Raw genomic sequence first — 23,846 nt, 5'->3', positions numbered from 1 at the left:
TTTTTTTTTTTTTTTTTTAAAGATTCATTTTATTTATTTGAGTTACAGAGAGAGGTAGTGACAGACAGACAGAGTCTTCTATATGCTGGTTCATTCCCCAAATGGCCACAACGGCTGGAGCTGAACTGATCTGAAGCCAGGAGCTTCTTTCAGGTCTCCCACATGGGAGCAGGGGCCCAAGGACTTGGGCCATTCTCTTCTGCTTTCCCAGATGCATCAGCAGGGAGCTGGATTGGAAGTGAGCAACCAGGACTAGAACTAGCGCCCATATGGCATGCTGGTGCTTCAGGCCGGGGCTTTAACCCACTGTGCCACAGTCTGCACGCTTCATGCTTCCCCCCACCCCTCCATCTTTTTTTTTTTTATTTATTTTTATTTTTTTTTTTTTGATAGGCAGAGTGGACAGTGAGAGAGAGAGAGAGAGAAAGGTCTTCCCTTGCCGTTGGTTCACCCTCCAATGGCCGCCGCTGCAGCCGTCGCACCGCGCTGATCTGATGGCAGGAGCCAGGATCCAGGTGCTTTTTCCTGGTCTCCCATGGGGTGCAGGGCCCAAGCACCTGGGCCATCCTCCACTGCACTCCCTGGCCATAGCAGAGAGCTGGCCTGGAAGAGGGGCAACCGGGACAGAATCCGGCGCCCCTACCGGGACTAGAACCCGGTGTGCCGGCGCCGCAAGGTGGAGGATTAGCCTATTGAGCCACGGCGCCGGCTCTTTTTTTTAAGATTTTAACCAAAAGTTTTGCCCTGGACCACCTAAAATCAGTCAGGAGGTGTGTATCAGTGATGAGATGCCCTCCTTTTGGGAATCTCATCTCTAAGCATTATATCTTTGTTCCTTAAAATTGAGAAAATTGTCCTCCTTGTGTATCCCAGCAGTACTACTGATGGATCGATTTGCTAGACTCGGGTTCCCTGTTGCACACCATGATGGGCAGCGCCTGCTTATTTGTAACACGGGGAGGTGGCTGCCTGCCAGGTACCCCCTGGGAGGCCGTCAGGGTTGAGTCTGCTCTGCTTTATCCAGTAGAATCTTAGCTCTTACTTGCGCCTACATTGGTAGTGCTGCTGCACCACTCTTATATCCTCATAGCCGTCTCCACTGGTAAGAAATTGCCGTAATAGCGGCAGTGTGGGTAACAGAATAGGACATTGAAATAGGACAACTGAAAGCTATGATTTGGAGTATTACTGATGATTGAAAATTTTATTTTAGATTACGTTAGGTTGTCTTGATTAAATTTTGGTGTCTTATCACATACACAATAGTCATAGCATTCCTTGAGTGTGCTAAAGCTGGAAAGAATGTTTCCAACAGGAAATTTTAAAATTTTTTGTTCAAAGATTTATTTTATTTATTTAGAGAGAGACACACAGAGATTTTTAATCCACTGGTTTACTACCCAAATGCCTGCAATGTTCAGGCCTGGGCCAGGCTGCAGCCAGGAGCCAGGAACTCCATCTGGGTCTGCCACGTGCGGGCAGGGACCCAAGCAGTTGGGCCATCTTCCACTGCTTTCCTAGGTACATTAGTAGGGAGCTGGATCAGAAGTGGAGCAGCCGGAACTCGAATTGGCACTCACATGGGATGCTGGCTTTGCAGGCAGAGGCTGAACACACTGCACCACAATGCTGGCCCCCACCAGAAATTTAAAAATTGTTAATGTCATCATGGACAAATGGAATTGCAGGACTGTTTATTCAGTGATCAGTGTAAATTGCATTTGTCTAAGTTCATATCCTCTGGTATGCAGGAGGAATATGTGCTGAGGATAGAGAATGTAGACAGCAGGGTAGAGTGTGATGGTGCACAGAGTCACCTGTAATCCCTCCACGGGCTTGCCAGTGTCAACACTTCCTGGGTGTGCTTTACACCACGTGTCTGTGCATTGTGAAAAGATACGTAACTTGCCTTTGCTTATAACTAGAAATTTGAAGTCCTTTTTCCATGTAAAATTATAAACACTTTGTTAAACAGGATGAGTATCTCTGTTCCCGAAATCTAAAATCTAAAATGCTTTAAATTCTGAGACCATTTTTTAAAAAAGATTTCTTTAAAGTTACATTGTTACAGAGAGACAAAGGCAGAGAGAGATAGAGAGGTCTTCCATCTGCTGGTTCACTCCCCAAATGGCTGCAATGGCTGGCGATGGGCTGGTTTGGAGCTGGGAGCCAGGAGCCAGGAGTTTCCTCGGGGTCTCCCATGTGGGTGCAGGGGCCCAAGCACCTGGGCCACCCTCCTGTAATTGTTCAATGAATGTTAATTATTGTGATTAATATTAAGGAAAAACTTTGAAAAATTACTGTATTTGCCTAATTTACGAAATCTCCTCATTAGAATCTGAGGTTGAAGTGAACATAGATGTGTCGCTGCTCGGGTGCTTGCAGTGGCGCAGCAGCTGCAGAACGCGAGACTGCAGGTGTGTTGTGCAGGTGGATGCTCTGGAATACGAAGGTGGATAAATCTGGGTTTGACGAATTGTAAGACAGGGCGAGACAGTTGCAGTTTCTTGGCTGTTTTTTTTTAAAGATTTATTTTATTTACTTGATATTAAACTGATACTACACTTGATCTTAGCCAAAAGGCCGAGAAGCGATTATTTTATTTATTTGAAAGAGAATTACAGAGAGAGGTAGAAACAGAGGTCTTCCATCTGCTGGTTCTCTCCCCAGATGGCTGTAATGGCTGCAGCTGAGGCGATCCGAAGCCAGGAGCCAGGAGCTTCTTTCTGGTCTCTCACGTGGGTGCAGGGGCCCAAGGACTTGGGCCATCCTCCACTGCTTTCCCAGGCCATAGCAGATAGCTGGATCAGAAGCAGAGCAGCTGAGACTCAGCAGTGCCCATATGTGATGCCGGCGCTGCAGGCCAGGGCTCTAACCCGCTGTGCCACGGCGCTGGCCCCAAGTTTCTTGGCTCTTCTGGAAGAGAACACAGCTGAATGCTTCCGTAAGGGCATCAAGGACACCGAGTGCTGGCAGCAGTCATTAGTGCTCAGGGCTTGAGCCTCAGGAGCCCTGCGTGTCTGGGTCCAGGCCTGTGTGTTAGGTACTTTGAGAAGGATAGTTGTGTGTATGTTTCCACAGTGACTGTGATTCCTGAAGCTTGCTGTGATTATGGGGAGCCCAGTCAGCTGCAGTTCTTGTTGGTAACTGGTGTCCCCAGCACGTCACTTGGTGCTGATACTTCTCTGGGGCATTTTGGGCTGGTGCAGGGTGCAGCCTATCCCTTCTGTGGGAGGAGTCCCTGTCTATGGTGCTGTTTGGTCTTTCCTCAGAGAACTGTGCACTTGTCATCTAGCTAATCCCTTGAAAAAATCGTTTTTTTGTCATTTTGTTTTGCTGTTAACCTCCGTCTTTTAATTAGAAGTAATTAATTCTCTGATTACCAAGGTCTGCCCTAGGGAAATGCACCATGGAGTTTAGTGCTGTTAAAATTGAACCAAAGTCGGCTGGCGCCGTGGCTCACTTGGCTAATCCTCCGCCTGTGGCGCCGGCATCCCATATGGGTACTGGGTTCTAGTCCCGGTTGCTCCTTTTCCAGTCCAGCTCTCTGCTGTGGCCCGGGAGGGCAATGGAGGATGGCCCAAGTGCTTGGGCACCTGTACCTACATGGGAGACGTGGAGGAGGCTCCTGGCTCCTGGCTTCAGATCAGCACAGCTCCGGCGGTTGCGACCATTTGGGGAGTGAACTAACGGAAGGAAGACCTTTCTCTCTGTCTCTCTGTCTCACTGTCTAACTCTGCCTGTCAAAAAAAAAAAAAAAAAAAAAAAAAAAAAAAAAAAAAAAAAAATTGAACCAAAGTCTTCATCATTTACAGCAGTGTATAATATAATGACTGTCTATTCTTTTCTAAATTTATTTTTAAGGAAGACACAAACATACATATAGACACACAAAAAATATTTTGCATTTGCTGATTCACTCACCAAATGCCTACAACAGCTAGGGCTGGGCCATCCTGAACCAGGAGCCCAGAAGTCAGTCCACCTCTCTGGCATTACCAAGTACTTGAGCTGTTTTCATCTATTACATTAGTAGATGTGCTAGAATCGTATGTAGTATCAGGACTCAAACCAAGCACTCTCATGTGGGTTCAGGGGCCCAATCACTTGGGCCATCTTCTGCTTTTCCCAGGCCATTAGTAGGGACCTGGATTGGAAGTAGAGCAGCCAGGACTTGAACTTGTGCCCATATGAGATGCTGGCACAGCAGGTAGTTGTTTTACCCGCTTTAGCACAACACCAGCCCCTTAACCATTCTTTTTAAAATACTTCCCTTAAATAGGCAACACTTTTTTCTTTTTTAAGATTTCTTATTTATTTGAGAGGCAGAGTTACAGACAGAGGGAGAGAAAGAGAGGGAGAGACAGAGACAGAGAGAGGTCTTCTATCTGCTGGTTCATTCCCCAAATGGCTGCAACAGTTGGAGCTGGGCTGTTCTGAAGCCAGGAGCTAGGAGCTTCTTCTAGATCTCCTGTATGGGCGCAGGGGCCCAAGCACTTGGACCATCATTCCCAGTTTTCAAGGCCATAGCAGGTAGCTGGATCAGAAGTGGAGCAGCCCAGATAGGAACTGGTGCCCATATCTGATGCTGGTGCTGCACGTGGAGGCCTAGCCCATCATGCCACAGCATAAAATCTTTTTTTTAAGACTTATTTATTTATTTATTTGAAAGCCAGAGTTACACAGAGAGAAGAAGAGGTCTTCCATCTGCTGGTTCACTCCCCAATTGGCTGCAACGACCGGAGCGGCACTGATCTGAAGTCAGGAGCCAGGTGCTTCTCCTGGTCTCCCATGCGGGTGCAAGGCCCAAGGACTTGGGCCATCCTCCACTGCACTTCCCTGGCCACAGCAGAGAGCTGGCCTGGAAGAGGGGCAACTGGGACAGAATCCGGCGCCCCTACCGGGACTAGAACCCGATGTGTCGGCGCCGCAGGCGGAGGATTAGCCAAGTGAGCCGCGGTGCCGGCCTTCTCTACTAGCTTTTTGTCACTATAATTAAATATGTCATGCTATCCAAGTCTGTTTAGCTCACAGCTGTGGCAATTCACAAAGCCCTCAGCATCCAAGATGCGGACCGCACTGTTTTGGTCCCTGGTGATGGTGGCAGCTGGCATCCTGTCATGGCGAGAGCATGCGCAGAGCACTGCGGTCACACTCTAACGGGGTGCAGAGAGGGACAGGCGTGGTCCTTCTCTAACAGCTCTCTTTCATGAACAGGAGGGTGGCATGAGAAGCACCTCAGCTGTTGGAGGGCAAGGGACTCCAGTGGCCCAAGATCCTCACCCCAGGTTCCACTTCCTAAAGGGGCCTGCTACCTTCTGCCGCTCCCATCTTGGCCACGACAGCTTTTCTGTTTGGTATTTATTTGAAAGGCAGAGAGAGAGAGAGAGAAAATATGAATGAATGAGAATAACTTCCTCCCAAGGGTTCACTCCCCAAATGCTTACAATAGCCAGGGTAGGGCCAGGTCAAAGCCAGGACCCAGAAAGTTAATTTAGTTCTCTCTCTCTCTCACATTAATCTGCTTGAGCCATCGCTTGTTGCCTCCCAGGGTCTGTTCTAAGAAGAATCTGTAGCCAGGGCTGTAGCTGGAAGTCAAAACCTGTGAGGCATGATTGAGTGTCCTTTACTTTCTTCACCCCGACTCCTCACTCTGCAGATAACTATCATTAATAGTTTATTGGATGTAGTTCTAGAAATTTCCAACACTGTGTAAAAGTGCATGCATATATATATTATATATATGTCTACACACATGCACACACTTTTTTTTACTTCATAAATGAGATCCATATCATTCATATCATTCTGCTTTTTTCAGTCACTATGTGTCTTGGTTATCTTTCATGTATAATACATTCCTCAGTCTTTTTAATTACATCAGTATTCTTTTTATGTAAACATACGTATTTTAAAAGATTTTCTTTGGGGCCAGTACTGTGGCGTAGTGGCCTAAGCCTCCAGCTGTGGTGCCAGCATTCCATATGGGTGCCATTTCCAGTCCTGGCTGCTCCACTTCTCATCTAGCTCTCTGCCCTGGCCTGGGAAAGCAGTACTAGCACCCGCGTCTACCTGGGGAAGCAGTACCTGGCTCCTGGCTTTGGATTGGCTCAGCTCCGGCTGTTAAGGCCATTTGGGGAATGAACCAGCAGATGGAAGACCTCTCTCTCTCTCTCTCTGTCTCTACCTCTCTCTGTAACTCTGTCTTCCAAATAAATAAAATAAATCTTAAAAAAATGATTTTCTTATTTTCATTATTGAAAAGTAGAGAGACAGAGACTGATATAGATTGTCCATGCCTGTTTACTCCCCAAATGCTCTCAGCACCTAGGGCTGGGCCATGCTCCCACGGCTCCTGGAGCCATCACCGCTGCTCCCCAGAGTGTGCATTAGTGGGAAACTGCAATCAGAAGTGAAGCTGGAGCTTAGAGCCTGGCACGGAGGTATGGGATGTTGACATCCCAAGTGGCCTCTTAGGCGCTGTGCCAAACTCCCGCCCCCATTAGTAGGGTTTTAAAAAGTTACTAGCTGTATCTTATTTATGAGGTTCCACCTGACGAATGCAGCACTGTTGGATTCTAGGGGAGTTCAGTGCCACTTTTCGTGTTTGTTATGGAATAGGAAGTGTGCGTTAGGAAATGTGATTAATGAGAAGGAATGAAGGATTTGGAGGGAGGAAGGGAGGGGAAGAGAGAGATTGAGGTTGAGATTAAGAGATCTGTACTCTTTTTCTGCCTCAGTGGCTTGGCCGTTGTTCCTGGGAATGGTTTTCCTATGCAGCCTGCTGACATGGTTCGCTTACGTTACTTAGCCGCATCTTGGGCCAGACCCTTGTCTCTTTTCCACACTGGGTTATTTCCCACTTCTTGATCATTCATTCTTTTGCTCAGGACCCACAGCCCAGATGCCTGTAAAACATGCCCTCATTGAGTAGGGAAATCTATTTAAAGGGACAGATATTCAGGGCACAGTTGAACAGGGTCATTAATTTTGAATCTTGCATTGTGAGTACTTGCTATTCAAAATAATTGGGAGCACCATTTTAAAGTTGAATTTACAGTTTATGTAATACCTTCTTCAGCTACTTTGATCTGTAAATGTAGAAACTTTGACCTTATATTCCATCACATCAGGAAACATCTGCTAAATGTTTATAGTTATTTTATTTTATTGAGGGGCGGCATTATTGATTATCTGAGAGTATCAATGTTGAGTTAGGAGTTCACTGCAAGCCCCGGTGACTGGGGCTGACCTTGCAGGAACAATAGAAGGAGCCATGCTGTTGCCAAGGCAACTGAAGTTCAAGATCATCTGGTCTCCCAGCAACCTTTTCCATACATGTCTCAGAAGCTTTCCCAGCTGCTCCGAGGAGAGGCCCTTTCCTGCCTTCCTCTTCCTACTTTGGGACCTCAGGAGGAAGAGGCCAAGACACCGTGGAATGATGTGAGGTTTGGAAGTTTTGAACTGGCAGAGTGTCTGGTCAGGTGGTGTCTTAGTCTGTCCTGGAAAAGGAACACCAGGTTATGGAGAAAGGACAGTTTCTCCTTCCTGTGGGTCTCAAACACTTAACATGGATCTCTGTCTTTTAGACAGCTACTGTTTTGTTCCTGTGGGCTGCCTGATGCTTCTCTAAGTCTGATTGACTACTGCCAGCTTGTAACTTTTGCGAGTCGTGAGATGTTTGCTCTCTTAGCCGGCATGTAGAGGCCAGCAACAGTTTTGCAAAGGAGTTCTTCTCTTTCTGATGTCATAGGTGTCGCTGTTGCCGTGAACAACATAAGCCAACAGTTTGTCTAGGGTGGGGAGGATGGGGCTCTGTGGGAAGTCATGCTTCAGATTTTTTCATGCGAACCCTTGCAATGCTTAACAATGCTTACATGTCTCTGAAGGACTTACAGAGAACCAGGCCACTTAGATTGGAACAGAAAAAACCTTGTGCTGTCACTGCTGTTGGGCTGCCATTTTATATTTCCATGGCTTGTGTGATGCCCCTCCCCAGATTCCACCCAGCTGCTGAGTTAGTGCTGTGACATTATTTTTCATTAGGAAAACCAGTACTTAGGTTAGCGTTACTTACCCGTTTAAAAGGAAAGACTGCAAAGTGGAGAAAAGGTGTCCTTTGGTGCCCACAGACCTCCAGCAGTGTGGGGAAGCACAGAGTGAAGGATTCCCCAGCGGTCCCCTCTTTCTGTTCTCCCTCACCTCCTTAGGTGCCTGAGCACCTTCTTGCAGCTGGGTATTGGTTCACGCATGCAATTGCCCATGAAGACCGTCATAGAAAGTTGAGGGCTTGGGGCCGGTGCTGTGGTGTACTAGGTTAGGCCACACCTGTTAAGCCCCTCCCATATGGGCTCTGGTTCTAGTCCCGGCTGCTCCACTTCTTATCCAGCTCTCTGCCTGGGAAAGCAGCAGAAGATGGCCCAAGCGCTTGAGCCCCTGCACCTGCTTGGGAGACCTGAAAGAAGCTCCTGGCTCTTGGCTTTGGACTGGCCCAGCTCTGGCCATCATGGCCATTTGGGAAGTGAACCAGCAGATGGAAGACCTCTATTTCTACCTCTCCTGCAACTCTGCCTCTCAAATAAATAATAAATCAAAAAAAAAAAAAAATACTAGAAAGTTGAGGGCTTCTCACACCCTTGCATTGCCTGGATCTTGTAGTGAGAGTATGTCAGGAAGAAAATAAGATGGTTCTTAGCATTAACAACACAAGAATGATATTGGTAACAGCAGCTGCCGTTTTCTGAGCTCTCAGGTGCCTGGTGCTCTACTTGGGTAACCTTGAGCCTCACCATGATACCTATGTGGAGACAGCGAGGAGGGTGCTGCGGGCATCCCCACTTCATGGCTAAGGAGACAGGCACTGCGAGTGCAGAACTGCCACCTGTAGGGTCTGTTTTGTTTGTCCAGAATTTCCAGTTTCATAGCATGTCTGTTTTTCATGTGGAAACCACTTCTCCAGAGCTCCAGTAAATTGATTTACTAGGAAGATTACTGCTCGGTTTTCCCCTGGTATCCTGAGAGTCATGCACGAGCCCGACATAGTTGTTTGAGAAACGCAGCCTGGAGAGTTAACAGCAATTTGGTTGTAAGTTAGCCTTAAATTTGAGAGAGCCTTGGATGAAGCCTGGGGCCAGGCCTGGAGCAGGAGAGGCGGCTGGAGGTTGGTATGTGAATGAGGGGTTTGTGATGGGCACCCCAGCCCCGAAGTCCCAGTTGCGTACTGCTCGGGCCTTTGCTAGCCTTTGGAGAAGGATACAAAGGCAGGAAACTACTTTGGCAGTGTTTCTGATCTAGTCTGGGAGGTAAAATACCTAAAACAGGCCCTTAGCTGTGCGTCCCTGCCCAGTTACTCAGTACGTAGTTCAGGTGTGGAGTACATTAGGCCTCAGAAAAGGCAGAGTGGTGCATTCTGGAGTGATGGGGCAGGCTGCATTGGAACAGGTGAAACCAAAGGAATCCCTGAAGAATGGGTCACAACAGAAATGGGGAGGCAGGTGTTCGGTTTAGCAGTTAAGCTGCTGATTGAGAATGCTTCTTTCCCGTGTTGGGGTATCTGCTGGCTTCACTTCCCAATTCCAGCTCCTAGCTGCAGCTTCCTGCAAGTGCAGACCCTGGATGCAGCTGTGATGGTTCAAGTCATTACATTTCTGCCTCCCACAGGGAGACCTAGATTGCATTCCTGGCTCTTGGCTTTGGCCCAGCCCATTCCTGGCCATTATAGGCATTTGGGGGGAATGAACCAATACATAGAAGTCTGTTTCTTTTTGTGTCTCAGCTTTTCACATTAAAAAATCAATTATAAAATGAATAAAAAGAATGATATATAAGCTGAGTGATTCTACTTGCCTTGTTTATTTATTTATTTTTAAAAGATTTATTTATTCACTTGAATGCTGAGTTACAGAGAGAGAGAGATCTTCCACCCACTGGTTCACTCCCCAATTGGCTGCAATGGCCAGAGCTGCACCGATCCGAAGACAGGAGCCAGGAGCGTCTTCTAGGTCTCCCACGCAGGTGTAGGGGCCCAAGGATGTGGGCCATCTTCTACTGCTTCCCCAGGCCATAGCAGAGCGCTGTGGAAGTGGAATAGCCGGGTCTCTAACCGGTGCCTATGTGGGATGCTGACACTACAGGCGGCGGCCCCACCTTGTTTATTCATGTATTTATATATGCATTCATATTTCTTTTTTGGTAAAGATTTTTTTAAAAGATTCATTGATTTATTGGAAGAGTTTAGGGAGAGGGAGGGACAGCTCTTTAATCTGGTTTACTACTCCCCAGATGGCTCAACACCCAGTGTTGTGCCAGGCTGAAACCAAAAGCTTCATCTAGATTTCCCACAAGGGTGGCAGGGGCTCAAGTACTTGGGCCATCTTCCCATGCTTTTCCCAGGCCATGAGCAGGGAGCTGGATGGGAAGTGGAGCAGCCGGGACATGAACTGGTGCCCATAAGGGATGCTAGCATTGCAAGTGGCTGGCTTAACTCCCTACTCCACAATGCCAGCCCCTAATTCTGGCGGAATCATCATCTGAATGTCCTCAGGTGAGTGGTGTTTCCCCTCGATTTAACACATTCCCCGCCACTCCTCTTACACCTGATTCTCACTCAACACTGATACCACGTGTAGGCACTTATGTGCAACTCCTGGTGTTAAGACTTGATTAAAATTAGGCAGCTTGAACAAGAAGTTCTTGGCGAAGTTCTTGTGGTGCAGCGGGTTCATTCTCTACTCTTTTTTTTTTTTTTTTAAGGTATATTTATTTATTTATTTATTTGAAAGCTATTTAAATTTGGGGCCGGGGGAGGTGAGTAGAGAGATTTCTTTCATCTGCTGGTTCACTCCCTGGATGGTTCCAACAGCCAGGGCCTAGCCAGGATGGAGCCAGCAGCCAGGAGTTTCATCTGGGTCTCCCATATGGGTGCAGGAGCCCAGACACTTGGGCTATCTTCTGCTGCTCTTCCCAGGACATTTTCATGGAGCTAGGTCAGAAGTGGAGTAGCTGGGCACGAACTGTCACCCATATGGGATGCTGGTGTTGCTTTATCCACAACGCCGGCCCTAAGCCTCTGCTTTTGATGCCTGCATTACACATCAGAGCACTGGTTCAAGTTCTAGCTTACCTGCTTCCAATCCAGCTTCCTGCTAATGAGGCTGGAAAGGCAACAGGCTCAAGTTCTTGGGTCCCTGCCACCCAAGTGGGAGACCTGGATGGAATTCTTGGCTTTGTTCTGGCCCAGTCCTGGCTGTTGCGAACATTTGGGTAGTGAACCAGTAGGTACAAGATTTCTCTCTCTCTTTGCTTTTCAAGTAAATAAATCTTAAAAAATTCTTGTTGACTCTCCAGAACTTGAGAACCTTACTTTAAAACCTAAACTTGCTAAAATTTCTTCTGTTCTTAAAGAAAAAAGGAAGTGGGTCTTGCATTTGGGATTAAGATGCCAGTGGAGTTGCCTGCTTTTCACATCTGTGTATGGGGTTCAGTACCGGGCTGTGGCTCCTGACTTGAGCTTCCAACTAAGGTGGACCCTGGGAAGTAGTAGCAGTGGTTCAAGTGCTTGGGCAGCTGCCTTCCACGTGGGAGACCTGGATTGCATTTCCAGGTTCTGGCTTTGGCCTGGCCCAAGTTCCCTGGGGAGCTTCCTCACTCTCTTTCTCTGCCTCTCAAATAATTAAATGATTTTTCTTTTTGAAAAAGGAAGTAACATTTTGTCCTTTTGTTTAAGGCTGCCTTCCCTTCTCTTCCGCTGAAGAATTAGTGTCCGGCTGCTGAGACTGGGGGAGGGACAGCAGCTTGGGACAGCGAGCAGTGAATCGCTTTTCAAGGCTGGAAAGCCCCTTTCTGATCTGCCTGAAGAGTGCCTTCAGGATCAAGGCATGCGTGCAAGCAGGCTTGCCGGCAGAAGCCCCCACTCTGTGCCTTGCGTATGCTGTATGGGGCTTGGCTTTTATTTTGGCCATATGTCGACTTTGAGCGTAGCGGAGTTGATAAGCGGCTGCCAGACACTAATATTTCTTCCTTGTTTTTCTGCTGATGACATTTTTTCCTCTGTTGAGAGTTCTCTGGCCCAGTAAACTCTGTGGTTTACTGTTACTGGATGTGCCTGTGGTTAGAACTGGGATGGAGGCCCAGGAGACTCCCAGCTCGCTTCTGGGCTCTCCCCTGACTTCAAGAGGGTAGGCCCAGCGTCCGAGGTGAGGTGGGCACTGGTCAGCACTGGAGCCCGTCTCGATAAGAATGCGAGGGTGTCACATGTCCGGAACTTCCAGGCCAACTAGGAGAGACCGGGCGCTGGGCTGACTTTTGATCTCTTGGGAAATGGGCCGGTTCTTTCTGAGGTTTTCTGTGGTGAGGACTGGTGCAAGTTGGGTCATGAAGTTCAGGGGTAAGAGCTGTGGTGTTGTAGGAAGGTGGCTGGGGGGGAGGCCCAAAGCGTGGGGCTCTGGCTGGGGGCCTCACTGTCGCCTTCCCTCCTCGGCAGGCCCTGAGCGACCGCTTCAGCGGGGAGATCCCCGATGACCAGATGGCACACAGCTCCTTCTTTCCCGATGAGTACTTCACCTGCTCCTCCTTGTGCCTCAGCTGCGGGTAAGTGGGGCAGCCGCCGGCCTTGCTGTGGAGCGGAGCCTCAGGGTGGCGCTTCCCGGCCTCCTGCCAGTGAGCTTGGGCCTGGATTTAATGATGGGCAGGGTATAAGGCCTGAGAGCCTGGAGGATGGGGACTGCTCTTGGAAGCCACAAGGGCTTCAAGGACCCATGGCCAAGAAGAATGTCCTGCAGCTGACCTGGCCCCAAGGGTCAGCTGGTTTTTGTGGCAGGAGACCTAGGGTGGGCCTGTTTTTCTGTGTTTCTTATGCAGGATTTTTTTTTTAAGTATCCGCTCTTTTTTTAAAAAAATATTTATGTGTTTGAAAGGTGGAGTTATAGAGGCAGAGAGAGATGGACAGAGAGAGGTCTTCCATCTGCTGGTTCACTCCCCAAATGGCTGCAATGGCCAGAGCTGGGGAGAACTGAAGCCAGGAGCATCTTCTGGGTCTCCTATGAGGGTGCAGGGGCTCAAGCACTTGGGGCATCTTCTACTGCTTTCCCAGGCCACAGCAGAGAGCTGGATTGGAAGTGGAGCAGCCAGGACTCGAACCGGCACTCATATGGGATGCTGGCACTGCAGGTGGCTTCTTTACCTGCTACAGGACAGCTCAGACCCCTCTTACCCAGGCTTTGAGTCTTTTATGCACAGTTTTCCCTGCACCTGGCTGCCTTCTGAGTGTGGGCCTTGATCCCAGGGTGGTTGTTTCACAGTGAGGGCAAATGCTGAGGCACTTTAGACTTTGCCAGGAAGCTCCCAAAATCACGGAGGCCACGTCAAGGGTCCTCAGTGAAAGTGATCCGGGTGTATGTTTAAAGGTTCATCACCCCGTTCTAGTGCGCAGGACAAAACTGAATGCCGAGGACACTGAGTTAGGGCATGCTACTCAAGCTTGAGTATTTATGACCATCACCGAAGGTCTTAGGAAGATCCAGATTGAGTCAGGGCTGAACCTGGCCAGGGAGCAGCTCTGGGGTGGTGCCTGTGCTGTTGATTCATGGACCCCACTTTGTTACATGTGTCCAGAAATTTGGAAGGGTGTAAGAAGACATTGTTGGGCCCTGCTCCGACAGTTTCCGATTGAATAGGTACCGAGTAGGGCCTGAGGATCTGCATTATTTTTTAAGAGTTACTGATTCATTTGAAAGGCAGAAATGGAGAGAAGGAGAGAAGGAGAGAGAGAGAGAGGTCGATCTTGCATCTGCTGGTTCACTCCCCAGTTGGCCCCAATGGCTGCAGCTGGGCCAATCCAAAGGCAGGAGCCTGGAGCTTCATTCAGGTCTCCCACGTGGGTGCAGGGGTGCAGGGGTCTAAGCACTTGGGCCATCTTCTGCTGCTTTCCCAGGCACATTAGCAGGGAGCCGGTTCAGAAATGGAGCAGCTGGACTCCAACTGGCACCTGTATGGGATGCCTGCACTGCAGGCAGAGGCTTAACCTGTGTTTTTAAACAGTTCCTAGGTGATCCAGATGTTGCTTGCTGGGCTGCATTTTGAGAATGGCTGGATTAGTTGGAGCTGTTGATGGCTGTCACATCACAGCCCTGTGACTTGTCTGAAGGGCCACTAGGGGTTTAAATGCAATGAGTCAACGTCCGATGGCTGTCCCTATCTCCTGTAGGCCCTCCCCGCGCCTTCACCGCGGGAGTGTCTGTGCTCATCCCAGCACCACTTCCTGCGTCCTCCACACCTCCCATCGGCAGGAAGAGGCGTGAGCCTCCTGCGGTCATGACTGGCTTTTTTGCACTGAACGCTGCTGGCCAGCAGCTGGATCGTGAACCACTGCTGACCTGAGTACAAAGGACTTGGCTCCTGGATTTTGTGATCTGTGCCAGGATCATCTGGGGCTGTTCAGCTTGGGAAGGGGGACCGGGGTGCCAGTCCAGCGAAATGTCCCTTGCTTTTTGCTGGCCCCCACAAGCCCAGAGTAAGGGGCTTCAGCACTGTTGACTCATCACTTTGCCGTTCTAACTGAACCTCACCAGAATTTCCAGGATTCTCGGTTTTGTCCCAGTGAAATGCCCAAGTCCTCGTCTTTGCCGCCGTGTGGCCAGGCTGGCAGAGCCCACTGTTAGTTGGGAAGTTCTTCTCCTGCTGAAGCCTCCCCATGAGGCACTGCCGCGTAGCGTCGTGGGGGCTGGTTTTAGTCCTGCTGGAGTTTCCCTGAGGGCGCTTGAGGTTTCATTGCCAGCCACAGTGGTGTCTGGCTCTTCCGTTCCTGCTGAGGGGCCAGGTAGAGTTTCCGGGATTCCTCCCCGCCTCTTCCTCGTTTGAGGGAAGCGCTTGCCCTGCCTCCGGGTGCTGCTGATGCAGGCGTAGCGCATCTGCGTGGTCTGAGATGAACCGTCCCACCTGCCCTCAGCGGCCGATGCCAGTTCCTGGCCTGGGGTCGGCGCCTCTGTGCAGGTGCCCACGGCCCCCTTGGTCCCCCTTGGCCTCTCAGCATCAGTTTTTGGACCTCACTCAGGGTTGGATGTAAGAACAGCATGAACCATGGGAAGGAAGGAGTGCCTCATGAAGCCAAGAGCCGCTGCAGATACTCGCACCAGTACGACAACCGCGTTTATACATGCAAGGTGAGTCCCGCGAGCGGGCTGGCCACTCGCGCTCTCCTTTGTTGCTGTCCTGAGCTGTATCCCAAAGTGTCTGATGCTCAGGTTAAATCTCTGCAGCTTCTCCACTGCTCTAAACCAAAGCACTCCCGCTCTCCAGGGCTGGCACCCCTTGGTCTAGTTCTTGAAGCTCTTCCCTCTCTCGTGTGGAGTTTGTGCTGTCAAGGTCACGTGCATTGGGTATTCATTCTCAAAGAGAGCAAAAGTGCTCGTCTGGCAGGTGGCTGCTGTCTATGACAGGTGTGCATGGCCTGGGCCCCGTACACACTCAATTCATTATGCAGGGCGCTGGCTCCCTGAGAGAAATGGACTTTCTGACAGGCCAACCTCAGGGTCGGAACCCTCAGCTGCCATGGGGGAGCTGTCGGGAGCTGGCTGGCCTGGTGTATGTCAGCGCAGCTGGCACGGTGCTCTCCACGTTTCAGGCCTGCTATGAGAGAGGCAAGGAAGTCAGCGTGGTGCCCAAAACATCTGCTTCCACCGACTCTCCCTGGATGGGGCTCGCCAAGTATGCCTGGTCTGGGTGAGTTGAAGCAGCCTTGCTCAAGGACTTTGGGTGTATTTTGTCCCCAGGCACCTGGCTGCGTAACAGTATGGATTTGCTCCCTCGTAGGTATGTGATCGAATGCCCTAACTGTGGCGTGGTCTATCGCAGCCGGCAGTACTGGTTTGGGAACCAGGATCCTGTGGACACGGTGGTGCGGACGGAGATTGTGCACGTGTGGCCTGGAGTAAGACCTCTTGCCTGTTTCTCCTGTGTCGTTGGTTACTCACGCGGAAAAGCAGAGCGTGGTTAGAACTGAGGTTAGCCAGCAGTCTCAGGTGGTGGTGTAGGAGGGCGCGAGCTGGAGAGCCTTCCTTGTTTAATTGCTTTCATTTCCTCTTGCATAAATAGGAGGAGTGCACCTTTAAATAAAGCAAAAATTTAACATGCAGTTCTAGTCCTTTAGCAAACAACACTTTTTGATGTTCTCATTCACTTTCGTGTGGTGTATATTTTTAGAGATTATCATTTACAAGCCTTTGTATGCTTTTTATCTCCGTAGACATTTCCATTGTGTTTTGTTTCCGCATTGCTTCCATTTTTTGTGCTTCTCATTTGCAGTCACCGTGTACAGCTTGATGCCCCATTCCTTCAGTTTGGGGCATTTTTGCTGTTTGTGATGATTGTATATTCACAGTAAATGCTATAGTGGCCATCTTGCTGTGTGTTTCAATTGGACTCCTGAATTAAAAGATGTTGGGAAAACAAAGCTGTTTCCAGCAGTGCCGTGGTGATTCTGTTGCACATGCAGCAACTCTTCCCATTAGAATAGCCCCCAAATCCCAGCAATTCCGAACCCCTTTCTCGTGGGAAAAGAAGTGAGTTTTTCTGACTTACTTCATGGTGCTCCCCTTGCTGGTGCTTCCTAAAGCTACTCTTTTTTTTTTTAGATTTTATTTATTTATTTGAAAGGTAGAGTTACAGACAGAGCGAGAGACAGACAGAAAGGTCCACCATCCACTGGTTTACTCCCCAGATGGTTTACTCCCCAAATGGCCACAATGACTGGCGTTGGGACAGGCCAAAGCTAGGAGGAGTTCCTTCTGGGTCTTCTATTTGGGTGCAGGGACCCAAGCACGTGGTCCATCCTTAGCTGCTTTCCCAGGTGCATTAGCAGGGAGCTGGATCAGAAGAGGAGCAGCGGGGACCCAAACCAGCACCCACATGGGATCTAGGCACCGCAGGCAGAGGCTTAGCCTACTACGCCACAGCACCGGCCCCTCGAAAGCTACTCCTGAGCTTGGTAGTCCCACCTGCACATGCACGTTTGAGCTTGCCTGGCCTCCCGTGGATACCATCAGACTCGAGATTTCCTTGTTTTCTTCCTCTTTTTCCCAATTTCCAGGCCCACTGGGACTTGTTATTGTAGTGTGTTTCCTTCCTGGAGCCAGCCTCCCTGGCGCTGTGGTGCGGGACTTCCTGTGGCAGGGGTTTCATGTGGCTGTAAATCGAGAAAGTGTGCTACCGCTGGGCTCGCTGACGCTGCCGGAAGTCACTGAGCGGCTGCATTCCGCGCGGTCCTTGGGATTCGAACACAGGCCCCTCCCTTCTGTTTGCACACTCATTCATTCACTCATTCAGTACTTCAACGTGACGTTGAGTACTTTGTGCCCAGAACTGAATTTTAGAATGTTTTTTTTTCCCCCCTAGTTCTGTGAAGAATGTCAAACCTGCTTTGGCTATTTAGAGTTATTGCTGCTTCTGTGTGAATTTTAGGATGGTTTTCTCTGGTACTGTTGAGATTGTATGTGTCCCAAATGAAGCTACCTAGGTGCTTTCCAAAAATACAAAAATGAACCAAGTAGTACTCTCCGAGCACTCCTACTCTAATGGGGAGTCAGGTGCACTTCACATAGAAGTAGAATTCCCAGAGACGTAAGTCACTGCAGGAACTGAGACCAGCGCGGGGTGGAGGAGGAAGGCCTCCTGGAGGAGGTGTCAAGTCCCGTGTCATGGGGGAACAGGAATACAGAGTGAGTAGCTGCACCCCAAGTCTGGCCACCTAGGGCAGAGAAGTCAGGGCTGCCTGTTTGAGTGTAGACTTTCCCAGGAGCTCCAGAGGCGGCTGCCCGCCCCTCTGGTCCCTGCCAGGCAGTGAGGGTCGTGCCGCTCCCTGGCGACGCCCTCGCCTGCCTTTTGCTGCCTGCGCTAAGCCTGCTGGGGGCTGTGTTTCCTTTCAGAGCGACGGATTTCTGAAGGACAACAACAACGCTGCCCAGCGCCTGCTGGACGGGATGAACTTCATGGCGCAGTCGGTGTCCGAGCTCAGCCTTGGCCCCACCAAGGCTGTGACTTCCTGGCTCACGGACCAGATCGCCCCTGCCTACTGGAGGCCCAACTCCCAGATCTTGGTACAGTGGGATGGGTGTCCGTGCGCCCTTGTCCCTGAGCTAAGCTTACTCTGGGAGAGGGCCACAGCGCTTTCCTCCCAGTAAATCAGCCGCCAGGGCATCTCCTTTCTTTTTAAAAAAGATTTGTTTATTTGAAAGCATTAGAGGGAGAGACAGAGAGAAAGGTCTTCCATCCGCTGGTTCACTCCCCAAATGGCCACAGTGCCTGGGAAGCTTTGTCCAGGTCTCCCATGTGGGTGTCAGGGACCCAGGTACTCTGGCTGTCTGCTGCTGCCTTCCCGAGCACATTAGCAGGGAGCTGGATCTGAAGTGCAGCGGCTGGGGCTTGAAACAGCACCCACATGGGATGCGAGCATTGTAGGCAGCAGCTTAACCAACTGTACCACAGTGCTTTCCCCTCACTTTCTGATTTTGTTTTTGGGAGGGGGGCAGGCAGGTAAGGACCGAGTTCTAATCCTGTAGTTCATTTCCCAAATGCCTGCTGGGGCTGGACCAAGTTGAAGCGAAATCTGGGTTTTCCATATGGGTGACAGGGATCCAACCCCTTTCTCACCACAGCTTCCCAGATTCCGTGTTAGCAGAATGCTGGCATCGGGGTGGAGCCAGGACTCAAACCCAGGAACTCGGATATCGGGCTTGACCACTAGGCTAACTGCCCATCCCGTCAGCATGCATTTCCTTTGTGGTGATAGGTTTGAGGGTTCTTCCCGGCGGGGCCCAGCTAAGGCCCCAGGATCAGGGGTCGTATCCACAGGCTCTGGAGGTAGAGGGACCTCCGAGGCTTCGCACAGGACCCTCCAGTGCCCTTGCTTCATGTTCTTTGTGGCCGGAAACTTGCTCCTTCCGGGGCTTCCTCTCGCCCGGAGTAACTCTTATTAGTGGGGAGTTTGTGTCCGTATTGAGCTAAAAGCCTTGTCTCTCGGTTCCTGGTTGCTCCCTGGGTCATGGGGAGGTTCTGTGCTGCTGAGCAGACCCGGTGACCCCTGCCTGTCTCTTCTGTCTTGGGTTCGGAACAGAGCTGCAACAAGTGTGCGACGTCCTTTAAAGAGAACGACACCAAGCACCACTGCCGGGCCTGCGGGGAGGGCTTCTGTGACAGCTGCTCCTCCAAGACGCGGCCCGTGCCGGAGCGGGGCTGGGGTCCCGCGCCCGTGCGCGTGTGCGACAACTGCTACGAGGCCGGGAGCTCGCACCCAGGTAACGGGGACCTGGCAGCTGCCAGGGTGGAGTGGTTGGCACCTGGACTCCCACGGGCCCCAGGACTGATGTCCGTGCGGGAGCCACAGCTCCTGTGGCTGGGGCCAGTCGTCCTCTCAGCTGTTCCTCTCGGAGTCGAACGTGTCCTGTGGCTGAAGCTGCCAGGGAGCCTCTGAGAGAACATACACACACGTGGTTACCACTGCAGCTCGCAAGGGTTTGCTTGGACCAGGTCTTCCTTGAGAACACTCCAGATCCTGCCCACAGATCTCCAGCTTTCCTTAAAAGGTTTTAAAATAGTTTCAGAGGGTTGCAGGTGCAGGGTAACAGCTGTTACCCAATTTCAATGTCAAGGTCTGGGCTGACCTGACCCACAGCCCAGACTCTTACAACCTTTGCATGACAGACAGTGCCCTCAGAAGCATCCAGAAGTGTTCTGAGGTTGCGACCCCAGCTTTCCCTTTGTCCTTGTCTGTAGATGTTGCCGAGGCACAGGCGGACGATGAAGGCGGAACATTGATTGCTCGGAAGGTGGGCGAGGCTGTGCAGAACACCTTGGGCGCCGTGGTGACGGCCATGGACATACCACTAGGTGGGCTTCTGCCTGTGCTGTGCATGAGGTGGGCGGTGCCCTGCTGTCTGAGGCTGGCCACCTAGCCTGAGCTGGGGAGCCAGGAATTGGTGACGCACTTCCCAGTGCCTGGCCTCTGCTGCCTGCCACGGTGGGCTCACGCGCATCCTGGTGCACCACACGCTTCGTGAACTGTGAAGGCTCACAGGGACAACCACTTTATGGTGTGGGGCCAGAAGTCGGGGAGGGTCACTGCTCTGCTCTGGGTGCCACTGCCTGGAGTTCTCCTTCACTGATACTCCAGGATGCGGCCGGAGTGGTCTCAGCGGTCCAAGCTGACCTCACTCGTATGCCAGCTGCCTTGGCAGGGATCGCCGGAGGAGGCCTGTCCCTCTCATTCCCCTCTCTGGCTCTCCCCAGGAGTAGCTGCACTACCATGGTGGCTCAGGGCTGAAGAGCTAGCATGAGACAGGAAGTAGAAACTGCCTGCCTCTTAAGGCCCGAGCCTGCAAGCTGGCATTTCTCCAATAGCCGGTTGCAGTCACAGGGCAACTGGAGCCTCACGGAGGGAAGGTGTGTCAGGTTTCATCAGTGTGAAGCCCGTTGCGCCAGCCAAGCTCTTCTGAATTCAGGACTTGAGGTTGCCACTCAGCTCCGAATAGGAGGGGTCAACGTTGGTAGCTCCAGGGGGAGAAAAAGGGAAACCGACCAGGGCGTGGAGGGCTTAGGCAGGGGCGGCCCCAGGTGGAGGTAGTTTGGTTCACTAGAGGGGAGAGTCCAGAGGTTCCTGGGTGGGTGGTGATGAAGAGAGCTTGGCTCCAGGCCGGCGCCGTGGCTCACTAGGCTAATCCTCCGCCTTGCGGCGCCGGCACACTGGGTTCTAGTTCCGGTCGGGGCGCCGGATTCTGTTCCGGTTGCCCCTCTTCCAGGGCAGCTCTCTGCTGTGGCCTGGGAAGGCAGTGGAAGATGGCCCAAGTCCTTGGGCCCTGCACCCCATGGGAGACCAGAAGTACCTGGCTCCTGCCATCGGATCAGCGCAGTGCGCCGGCCGCAGCACACTGGCTGCGGCGGCCATTGGAGGGTGAACCAACAGCAAAGGAAGACCTTTCTCTCTGTCTCTCTCTCTCACTGTCCACTCTGCCTATCAAAAAAAAAAAAAAAAAAAACAAAAAAAAACAAAAAAAAACAAAAAAAACTTGGCTCCGATGCACTAACTTTGACACACTGAGTTTGGCACAGAAAGTGAGTAGATGGTGAGCTCTTGGCTCGAGGGTGTAGGAACAGATGGATTTGCACAGGCTTGAAGCTCAGGTCGTACCTGCCCTCAGGGCTACCTGGAAGAGGCAGGGCTGCCCTTGGCACAGGTTGCTCTAGCTGTACTCACCAAGGGTTCCCAGGCTAGTGTGTCCGACACGTTACTTCTTGTCAACCTCCTAGCAGCTTTCTTAGGGGAGTGGGTGAGGCTGAGTAAGTAACCTCTCTCAGTCCTGCGTGGGCTCGGGGGAAGCGGGCTCTGAGCCGAGGCATGTCTCGGCTGCGTCCAGAGTGGGGGCTTTCTGGGGGCTCCTCCCGGAGTTCTTGATAAATTAATGGATTAGCAAGGCAGAGGCAGAGAGGGGAGAGACGTGTCTTCCTCCTGCTGGCTCACTTCCTGAGTGTGCCCAGTGGCCAGCGTCTGAAGGCAGGAGCTGGGAACTCAGTCCAGGTCTCCCGGACAGGTGGCAGGAGCCCAGTTCCACTGCCTCCCTGGGGTTGTGTCAGCAGGAATGCAATCAGGGATGGAGCCGGGGCTGCAGCATGGGCTGCAGGCGGCCCAGGTGGCCAGCCCCTCCCCCCACTGTGGGTCCCTATGCAGCAGCATTTAGGCTCACCGGAGAGCACGTGGATCTAAAACGTCACTGCCAAGGCCTCCGGGCTGATGATTCTGATGGGCTCGGGGAGCGGGAGTCCTGCCGCTGCTGTTCTCGGCCAGTTGTGTGGTGACACTGCGTGCAGCTGGGGTCGAGGCCGGTGGCTGTCTGAGGATGGCTCTGGCCAGCTGTGACTCGGTCGCGGGTCCTTTCCTGACCGTGCCTGTCCTTCCCTGGCGCAGGGCTGGTGAAGGATGCGGCCCGGCCGGCGTACTGGGTGCCTGACCACGAAATCCTGCACTGCCACAGCTGCCGGAAGGAGTTCAGTGTCAAGCTCTCCAAGCACCACTGCCGGGCCTGTGGGCAGGGCTTCTGCGACGAGTGCTCCCACGACCGCCGTGCTGTCCCCTCTCGTGGCTGGGACCATCCTGTCCGAGTCTGCTTCAACTGCAATAAAAAACCCGGTGACCTTTAACCCCAGCTCCCTCTGCGAGTCCTTCACAATTCCTTAGGTTCTCAGGGTTAGAAACACAAGTCTCGTTGAGGTAGGCCCTCCCTCCGGTCACCTGTGTGTGTCCTCTCCTCTACCCCTCCTGGGGCCACTTGCCGTCGGTGGGGGGCGAGCCTGGCGGCAGGCCCGAAGGCGTCAGCCCCTCCGGGCAGGGCACCTAGCAGCTCAGAGCAAAGGGGACTGAACCAGAATCCGTTGCTTTCATATCAGTTAAAAATAGTAAATAAATCGGCGTCTAGCTCTCCACGTACACACACGAAAGGGCCTGGGAGCGGGATGAGCCGTGCCCTGCGCTGGGGGCGGCGGCCGAGGCAGCAGGTCTCCCGCAAGCCCTGCCTCTCCCCTGCTGCTGCTCGCGGGGCCCGGGAGCGTCTCCACCTTGCTCCTCAGCTGCCTGGGAGGTGAGCGTGCAGCCGCTGCTCGCTTCAAGCAGCCTGAAGGGACTCCAGGCACTCGGGCAGCGGCAGCTCGGTTCTTGGTTTCCGCCTGTTGCTGGCAGATACACCCAGTTCAGTGCGCAGGTGTCTAGAGAGGCGCAGGGCCCGCCCAGAGAAGCAGCATGCAGGGGCCATGCCGCCCTCCCCCAGGCCACGCCCCCTTGCTAATCAGGGCTCCCGCCATACATCCTCTCCGGCCCCACCTGCCTCTGAGCATCGCACTACAATTTTTATTGCTTATTTTAAAGTATCTTAAATCTTTGTTCCCAGACACACAGCCCCTCTAGCTATTGGAGGGGTGATCGTGAGAAGCCTTCCAGGGAAACAGAGCACAGAATGGACTGTTAGTTGTTTTTTAAAGTATATTTCCACCGATCATCAAGAAAACATCCTCTCTTCTCAGAAGAGAAGTCCAGTGAACTTTGGCTTTTACCGCGAGCTTGGACATCTGGGTCTGTCGTGACTGGAGAGAGACTGTTGTGCTGAAATCCTGTCATGGTGGATTTTGTCTTCGATGGCCAAAAATGAAGAACGAAAGCCAGCGGCTCTTCACAGGACTGGTGGGTGGAGTGAGCGTCGGGACTGGTGCGGGTGTCACTATGGTGGAGCCTGGACGTGCTGGTCCCTTGCACACCTGCTCCTGCTGCCTCCTGTGGCCCGGGGTCTGCCCTGCCCTAGAACTGTGTATTACCAGGTTCGCCGTTATAAAGGATCTTCCTGCAGAACACAGCTCGTGTGCACTCTTTATGTCTCCCTCTCGCAGTAGATGGGGAAGTGGCTGGGAGCTGTCAGAGCAGAAGCCAAGTGAGAGGCGTGTGTGAGGGGCTGCAGCCGATCCACGCACAGGCGTGATCAAAGACCTCACCGAGGTGCCTGTGCCTGTCAGGGAAGTGTGGATTTTAAAATGTTTTGGCCACAAAATACTTCTAATTCAATTTTCCATGACTTGTTGAAGTCCCTGTTGTACTTAGAGAAGTGTTTCTGAGATTTTTTTCTTTGACAGGCAGAGTTAGACAGTGAGAGAGAGATACAGAGAGAAAGGTCTTCCTTCCATTGGTTCACCCCCCAAGTGGCTGCTACGGCCGGCACGCTGCGCCGATCAAAGCCAGGAACCAGGGGCTTCCTCTTGGTCTCCCATGTGGGTGTGGGGCCCAAATACTTGGGCCATCCTCCACTGCACTCCCGGGCCAC

At 51.7% G+C, this 23,846-nt stretch overlaps 1 protein-coding gene and 1 pseudogene across 7 annotated transcripts in view; one reads left to right on the top strand and one right to left on the bottom strand.

Annotated features, from left to right (window-relative positions):
• Nucleotides 1-23,382, top strand: part of ZFYVE1 (zinc finger FYVE-type containing 1) — a 61,272-nt gene extending 37,890 nt beyond the window's left edge. For 4 of the 7 annotated variants that reach the window (XM_051826033.2, XM_051826029.2, XM_051826034.2 and 1 more), the window contains exons 5-13: nucleotides 12,482-12,588; nucleotides 15,050-15,158; nucleotides 15,620-15,717; nucleotides 15,808-15,925; nucleotides 17,919-18,089; nucleotides 19,106-19,286; nucleotides 19,765-19,878; nucleotides 21,950-22,171; nucleotides 22,926-23,382. In XM_051826033.2, coding sequence (XP_051681993.1) covers nucleotides 12,482-12,588; nucleotides 15,050-15,158; nucleotides 15,620-15,717; nucleotides 15,808-15,925; nucleotides 17,919-18,089; nucleotides 19,106-19,286; nucleotides 19,765-19,878; nucleotides 21,950-22,171; nucleotides 22,926-22,942 — 1,137 coding nt within the window. In that variant the 3' untranslated portion in view covers nucleotides 22,943-23,382. Of the gene's footprint in view, nucleotides 1-12,481; nucleotides 12,589-15,049; nucleotides 15,159-15,619; nucleotides 15,718-15,807; nucleotides 15,926-17,918; nucleotides 18,090-19,105; nucleotides 19,287-19,764; nucleotides 19,879-21,949 lie in introns of all 7 variants that reach the window. The other 3 variants (XR_007911681.2, XM_002719670.5, XM_008272102.4) reach the window with 3 other exon arrangements.
• Nucleotides 2,510-2,595, bottom strand: LOC127490139 (U2 spliceosomal RNA; annotated as a pseudogene).
• Nucleotides 23,383-23,846: the final 464 nt, after the last annotated feature.

The sequence above is a fragment of the Oryctolagus cuniculus genome, chromosome 20 (genome assembly GCF_964237555.1).
Source record: "Oryctolagus cuniculus chromosome 20, mOryCun1.1, whole genome shotgun sequence".
Lineage (NCBI taxonomy): Eukaryota > Metazoa > Chordata > Mammalia > Lagomorpha > Leporidae > Oryctolagus > Oryctolagus cuniculus.
This window is presented reverse-complemented; position numbering and strand designations above follow the sequence as displayed.